This window comes from Scleropages formosus, chromosome 7 (assembly GCF_900964775.1).
Source record: "Scleropages formosus chromosome 7, fSclFor1.1, whole genome shotgun sequence".
Classification (NCBI taxonomy): domain Eukaryota; kingdom Metazoa; phylum Chordata; class Actinopteri; order Osteoglossiformes; family Osteoglossidae; genus Scleropages; species Scleropages formosus.
This window is the reverse complement of record NC_041812.1, coordinates 11,754,363-11,762,221: the sequence shown is the minus strand read 5'-3', so window position 1 is coordinate 11,762,221 and position 7,859 is coordinate 11,754,363. Positions and strand designations below refer to the sequence as shown.

At 44.7% G+C, this 7,859-nt stretch overlaps 1 protein-coding gene across 1 annotated transcript; it reads left to right on the top strand.

The window, feature by feature from the left end:
• The first annotated feature begins 368 nt into the window (after window positions 1-368).
• Window positions 369-5,826, top strand: LOC108937509 (aquaporin-4-like). Its single transcript, XM_018757507.2, has 5 exons — window positions 369-449; window positions 1,323-1,740; window positions 1,964-2,128; window positions 3,332-3,412; window positions 3,854-5,826. The coding sequence occupies exons 1-5, from the start codon at window positions 382-384 to the stop codon at window positions 4,109-4,111; spliced, it is 990 nt and encodes a 329-aa protein (XP_018613023.1). The 5' UTR covers window positions 369-381; the 3' UTR covers window positions 4,112-5,826.
• Window positions 5,827-7,859: the final 2,033 nt, after the last annotated feature.

Sequence of the window (7,859 nt, the reverse complement as noted above, 5' to 3'; positions counted from 1 at the left end):
TCACGTCTGGGGTTCTCACTAGCACCTGTCTACAGTTAATACTGGCTCCTTTTTATTCATAATTAGTGTGTTTACATTGTTGGCAGTTAAACCGAATTATTTTCCTGAACTTCCCTATTTGGAAAATTCTCTTTTTTTGTTTAGCTAAAGCTCATTTTGCTGTAAGTTGTGTTTGCATGCTTGCAGGTTTCGCGCCTTTTAAGTGTTCATACATGTGCAAGTCTCCAAGTGTGCATGGTGGCAGAAGTGGGATCTGGTATGTTTCCGTGTGTCTCCAGGACACTCCCCCACCGCATGGTCCTCCCCCTGTGCTGCCCTCCCATGGTTGTCCTGTGGAAACCAGCTCATTAAAGGTCCCAAAGGTGATATCTCACAAACACAATGCAAGGTTTGCCTTCAGCCCGCACACGTCCGGGACCTTTCTCTCTGTCTGCACGTAAATTTTGCCAGTAAGTAATAACTTCACATTTTAAATGAAGATCTAATCATTGCTCTGTGATGAAGAGTAATTTATATGAACATTAGTCTCTTCTGTAAAGAACACATTGTAATAAGGTTTTAAAATATACTGTTTATCTTGAATGAATTGAATTTCTTTGAAGATGCCAAATAAATTTCCAAGGCTTATTTTTAAAAATGGTGGTACAAACTGTATTATAACATAGTAAAAGGCCAATGAATTAAGTAATGTGCAGTATATTATTGTTATGGTATCAAATATTTTGATCATATAAATGACATATTTCTACTGTTATCTTGCTTATGTTACTGATGTACATAATGATGCATAGTTGCAAAATTAGTGCACTGAAAATTGTGATATATTGACAATTTCTGTTATAAAAGGCAACATTCTTGTCTAAAGGATATCATAGGCTAACGGATTTTATAATTTTGTCTTGCTACCAAAATATTGTTACCTTGTTTATTACATCTATTTTTAAGGAATAGTTCTGCTGCTAAGTAAGAGTTACAAATGAATTATTCAGCCCTGTAACACTTCATCCAGTACAAACTGGAAACAAGTGATGATATGCAATCAAATATATGATCTCACATTATAATTCATCCCCTAGCATAATAACAGCAGTGAAACAACTATGCATGATAATATGCATGAAGAATGAAAATATCTCACACACGTCAGTACAGCTTTGGAATGTTTTCCAGGATTAAGAGAAACTTCAGCAGTGAAGTAATCATGATAAAACACTTAGCTCTATAGTTATTAAGAGTGTTGCTGAATAAATTAATCAGTAAGAATAAATAGCCGAATACATGCATAAGTGGAGTGTGAAAACATTTTCTTCTCCTTCCACTAGGGGGTGCTTGCCTCGCTGCACTCGTGAGTGCATTATGACAGCATTTAAAGGGGTCTGGACCAAGGCGTTCTGGAGGGCGGTGTCCGGAGAGTTCCTGGCCACCCTGATCTTCGTGCTGCTCAGCCTGGGATCCACCATAAACTGGTCGGCCGGCGAGGAGAAGCCGCCTCCCGCCGACCTGGTGCTCATCTCACTGTGCTTCGGACTGAGCATCGCCACTATGGTGCAGTGCTTCAGCCACATTAGCGGGGCCCACATCAACCCTGCCGTGACAGCCGCCATGCTGTGCACGCGGAAGCTCAGCTTGGCCAAGGCTATCTTCTACCTGGCTGCTCAGTGCCTGGGGGCCATCGCAGGTGCCGGGATCCTGTACCTGGTGACTCCTGCATCTGTGAGGGGAAGTCTTGGGGTAACCATGGTACGTAGATCTATTTTGGGTCAAGGTCCCAAAGTATGCAATTAAATATGTATTTTCAGTTCACAATCGTTGACAAATCATAAAAACATCTGGAAGCTCTAGCAGAAAGACCAGAAGAAGTTCAGAACCTGAGCTTTGTGCTGTTTATTGCTGACCACCGCAGGGAGCTGTTGGTTCCCATGGTAAAGCAGCTACCAGGTTAACGTGCTCCTCCGATCCACAGGTGAACTCCAACATCTCTGTGGGCCATGCCCTGCTGGTGGAGCTCTTGATCACCTTTGAGTTGGTCTTCACCGTGTTCGCCACCTGCGACCCCAAGCGTGGTGACCTCAAGGGGTCGGCGGCCCTGGCAATCGGCTTCGCCGTCTCCATCGGACACCTGTTTGCGGTGCGCTCATCACATCCTGTTCGTGGCTTTATGTTCATGACGTTATGTTTACATGATAGCTAAAACAAAAACCATACAGTCTCCTGGTACCAGCATATATAATCTCACACTTACCAAGAGGTTGTTTGGCTGACATCGTGGTGCGGTATCCATGGTAACCACCCATGGGGCAAGCCTCTTGTTCCCTCTTGTGAGATGCTCGAAGCAAAACCTGAACAGTGGAACTCAAGGCTGCCGCCAGACACGTATGAGACCTCTTTGCATGTTTTGTTTTTATTCCTACGGTCCAGTTTGTAATTCATATACAGTGTTTACGTGTTTTATGTGAATATTATCCAGCATCATGAAGTTCAATTTCTGTAGCATTCAAATGTATGCAAATACTTATTGTACGCAAATTTCACAACCAACATGCAATGTTCTCAGTTGCAAATCCAGGGTTTGTGATAAATAAAAAAATAATAAGCATAGGTTTTTTGGGGGGAGAATTCAACTCCTGTGTTCCATCAAACTTAATGTAACCTCTTCCCAATACTTCTTAACTCAGTGTTGTGCTAACATTAATATTTTTAGCCCTCCCAATACCTGACAAGCAGTTATGCCGCAATAAAGGCGTATTAATCTGGATTTTCCAGATTCACCAGCTGTAAAAATGGATAACAAAAATAAGGCTAATGAGGTTTACACTGAGAACAGAACACTCAAAACCAGACAATATCTCAGCTCTTCTGAAACAAGAAGAAGAAAGGCTCTGTTTTGTCATTGCCATCCAGAGAATTGTCAATTAATTTTGTAGTAAATTGTTGGAACAATATTCAATCATTCTTGTACTCCAAAGTAAACAGTAACTAAAGACATGCTAAAACGTTAGTTACCTCTGAATTAAGTATGTAGAGCAGCAATGGGTGTAGTGGTTAGAGCTGTTATCTTCTGCTCAAAGGACCTGGGTTCAAATCCCAAATAATTCCTACCTCCTGCTAGAGTACCCTTCACCGATACAGTAAAAACCACCCCTTGCTGTATAAATGGGTGAAACAGTGTAAGGTGCTTTGGGTAAAAGTCTCCGCTTCAATTAAATTTTATTGCAATGCACTATATTTTTGCCCCGGTGTATGTTTTATTCATGTATGTTATTCCAAAAACGAACATTTAAAAGGGTTACATGGTGAAGTAATCTACTCTGCACACCTGCTGTTCCTACAGATCCCTTATACCGGTGCCAGTATGAATCCGGCTCGTTCCTTCGGTCCTGCTGTGGTCACCTGGACGTGGGGCGATCACTGGGTAAGGCAGCCGCAGTGTCCCAGGTCCGAAATCATCCAGCGAGAGGTAAAACACATAGGTTTGCTAGGAAGGAAGTGTGTGATGGCAGAACAAGGTAGACGTGGTGTGTTTATGTGATCGTGTCTTCGGGGTCAACCGTGCACCAGCCTGGCAGCACGAAAGGTCATTTTATGCCGCCCAGAGGGTCTTGTGCTCCAGGCAACCCTAAAGATCTCCCACAATGGGACCTTTGCGTGCAGTCTTTTAACCGCTAGGTTTTTCTAAAATGCTTTACATCATTCGGGTTATATTGTGTGTGAACAAAAACTGATTTATTTGTGAGATTGTGTTTGCATCATGAGCTGCGTGATTGACGTCACAGTGCAGAAGGTCATCCTTACACAACAGGGTACGAGAAAGGTAAAGAAGCACGTTGAGTGACCGGTCCTCCGTGTCGCACAGGTGTATTGGGTGGGTCCCGTGCTCGGGGGCATCACTGCAGCCGCCATGTACGAGTACCTGTACTGCCCCGACCCGGAGCTGAAGAAGAGGTTTTGTGGGGGTGGGGTGCTCTCCAAAAGGCCCTTCCCAGCAGAGAGGTACCAGGAGGTGGGGAGAGACCAGCTAGATGGCGATCCAGATGAGTTGGTCATCAAACCGGGTTCCCTGTCCACCCTGGACGTGGAGAAGGCAGAGAAGAGATCTTTGTCTCCAATATGACTCGCAGGAGCACTGGAAATGGAGACCAGTGTGTAGGACACTTATTGGGACTTCCTGTCCCCACAGCAGGACATCACCCTGCTTCTTCTTATGACAGGGCACTTGGCCCAGCCCAGTTTGTCCTGGCCTGGAAGAGCCAGCCCATTGGCCCAGAAGTCAATACCTTGTGGTTTAATTTCACACCAAGCCAAACACATGTACTAGATGCTTGTGTGTGTGTATCTGTGGCAGAATACATTACGGACACACATGAATAAACACACTGGGATCCTACAACATATAAAGTCCTGATACAGACTGAATTTTTAATGACTGTGCTACCATATAAGACTTAAACAATCTGTAAAATGCAGCAAAGAGAGAATTTATTCGGGATTTAAATAAAGTGTTTAATGATTTAATTATCCTTTTTTTCCAGATAATAAATCCCACACTGTACTGGATTGTTTAAATCTTATATAGAAATCATTAAAAATTCAAACAGCACAAGGACTTTATAGACACCCTGTAGTCACGGGACCCATTAAAAATGTTTTTGGATATATTTCGAGGATTTCTAGGATGTTTTCCAAACCCCACCCCCAAACACGCAGCGTCATTTGAAATTGCACGAAGTCCTCTGTCAAGTACATTAAGACTCAATGCTGCGGCATGTGCAGCTGGGGAGAAGTGCTCGAAAACATATTTTGTCCTCTGGAGTGGACAAAAATCAATGGTTGGGTCGCAGGAGGGTATTAGGGACTCCAGGTGCAAGTAATCATTTATCAAAAATGCCCTGTGATCATAGAGCTGGTGGGTCTCCGGGGTCACGCTGGGCTACGGGGACGACCAACCGCGGGGAAACCGACTCCCATCCTGCTGTGTCTTCCTGCTCACCGTTCTCTCCATTTTCAGTGCTCTCTTTTTTATTCTCTTACACGTCAATATCCGTGCTGCCGAGTCTGCCTTGACTAGTGCAGCTAAACATGCATTTACACTTGCGTTAAGTATTTAAAATAGGGTAAAATCGGTGTAAAATTAATTCTAGACGAGCTGAAATTGTGGAGTGCGTGAACGGCCCTGCCTCTCCCGCGGGACGGTCCGAGACCATCGCCCGCTACCGCTGACCTTTCCTTCTCAACTCGGCCGCCCAGCTCAGGACTGCGGAGTCTATTCCTGATCGGCACTAACATTTCATCTAAGAAATGTCAGACATCTGTGTCGTGGCAGTTGGCCTCCGCTCTGTCAGCGGGACAGTGGTGCCAGAGCTACATTCCCAAACGGTCCCCCCCGGGCCCCTCCAGAGGCTAGTTTGGTTCAGCAGCCAGGTGCGCAACAGTCTTCAGCAGTACTCTTCCCGCAAACTGGGAAGCATCCGATGTGGCTGAAAATGCTTTCTCACCCCACTTGTGAGCTTTAAATGCATACAGCACGTACTATATTCCAAAACACCGTAAATACACAGCGCCGGTCAAAAATTTCAGTCCGCGTGAGCTACACCTGAGCGGGAGGGTCTGGACGGAAGAGTGAAAGCAAAGTGTGCAGAAGAGCTCTGAAGAGGTGGCGCCTCCTTTCCTTCTCAAAACTAGTCTCCAGCAGGTGGACTAAGACTCTACGCTGTTGCTGCATATACCGTATGTCGGGACGGTTAGCAGTGCAGCGGTTCAGTCTGGTGCTTTTGAACCCAAAGGTCGCAGGTTCGATCTCTGGCTGTAGTTCCCTTGAGCAAGGTACTTAACCTAAATTGCTCCAGTAAAATTACCCAGCTGTATAAAAGAGTAAATAATTGTAACCTTAATGTTATACGTTGCACTGGAGAAAAGCGTTGCATTGTATGTTAATATTATTATAGCTGCTGCGACAAAGCGAGCCAACTGCCGAGGCCAGGGCAGCAGGGGGCGTAGCGGTTAATCCTCAGACATATATTAGTAACTGGAGTCTTGTATATTTTATTAAACATGTTGTACTGTAAAGCACACAAGGTGTTGCCCACCTACACACTGTATTTCTTTCTTCTCTTTTCTGAACATGAACAAATGCTCCTGGAGAGAGAAATGATGTGAAATAAGAAGAAGTTAAAGATGTGCGCCTTCCACCAATTTGTAATGTGTTTATGTTCCTTTAATGAACTTGTTTGTGTCCTTTTGGAAAAGAACGTGCAGCTTATTTAACTCAGTAAATGATTTTTGAAAACCATCACACCTGCGTACCATTATTTGTGTCACGCCAATGCCGCTTATTTACGTGCGCTTTTTTTAAACTGACTCCTGCAGTGATTGACAGTGTTCAGTGTTCCTTTTTTATTTGCTGCACCACTCACTCCTCTCAATGGAATTAGCTGAACACACACACACACACACACACACACACACACACACACACACACACACACACACACACACACACACACACACACACACACACACACACACACACAGCTCCACCTGCCGGCAGCGTAGTGGCAAAACAACTGGACACCAGCTTCTTTGTGATGAAGTAAATGATCTCCAATCAAACATTTCATTCCTAAAAAATGTGGTGTGGTGTGTGAGCCTTTGCTTTCGTCCAAACTGAAGTAGTTATTTCCCTGATTATACTGGTTCAGCCTCGGCGCTCAGGTTGCTGTCTAATCCGCGGCTTTGCGCGTGCACAGCGAGTCCCACGTGGGACACACATCCTAATTTTCCAAGAAGGAGAGCCTTTACGACACTGATTCCCACGTGCGTGATGTCCTTTGACACGGTGACAGCGAGCTGTGACACCTGAGGGGGTCTCCCCTTGTGTCTCACTGTGTATCATCAGCGTCTTACGTGTCTTCAGCAAGTGAACGATTCCTGATCTCCTCCCAGTGGCGTCCAAGGTCCACCGAAGCGAAGGCCCGTCAAACATACCGCATGTCTTGTTCCAGGACACCGAATGACACGCCGTGCAAAGGAGAAGGAAAATATTCATATTTCATTTAATACAAACTATTCCTTTTATAACAATATATTTATTTAACCATCACTTTTCTCCAGGGGAACTTATGTTGTGTTTGTACACTGAGCCACAATACAAAGGCAGATTTTTCAGTGTGTGTGTGTGTGTGTGTGTGTGTGTGAACATAGCAGCACTGCATAGTAAAAATCTGACTAAAAGCACTAGTTATAACCCTTGATGATGACTGATGATTCAAGGTAGCAGAGAAAACACACACACACACACACACACACACACACACACACTGTCCTCTGTCACGAGCAGCATACACTTATACCAAGATTTTCATTAATTTCTGGACACGCTGCACTCCCTGCCCCTGCAATTAGGGTGATCAGGATGCCGTGTGAGATGATATTTGTTTCACTTACAGGTAATGGGCGCAGCGCACGTTGGCGGACAGAACAAATAAACTCATAAATCACAAGTGGCCGAACGGCAGTAACCCGCGGTGACCCATGGCGCCAAACTCCCATAGTTTCCAAACGTCACTTTTTAATTGGGCGCGCGGGAAACGGACAATGAATCACAGCGGGGAATCATGGGAAGTCTGCGGGTTAAACGCTAAACGTTGCAAACAAGGACGACTCCCTGTTAATAATTTAGACATAAGCTAATGTTGATTTATTCAGGATGGTTCCCGCCACCAGCGGTGCTCGCAGAGCCGCAATTTGAATGAAAGTGGGACAGAGGCAGACTAGTCTGTAATAACATTTGGATAATTCCATTATCGCTGTCGGCTCAGTTCATTTCCTCCTCCAGCAGCTGCGTGAAATTGTTTGATTCTCGC

Bases quoted from the DNA above. Each gene is read 5' to 3' on its own strand.
- LOC108937509 (XM_018757507.2), top strand. From the start codon at position 382: ATGCAAGGTTTGCCTTCAGCCCGCACACGTCCGGGACCTTTCTCTCTG. The intron at 450-1,322 runs GTAAGTAATAAC...TCCTTCCACTAG, and splicing joins TCTGCACGTAAATTTTGCCA to GGGGTGCTTGCCTCGCTGCA. The intron at 2,129-3,331 runs GTGCGCTCATCA...CTGTTCCTACAG, and splicing joins CCATCGGACACCTGTTTGCG to ATCCCTTATACCGGTGCCAG.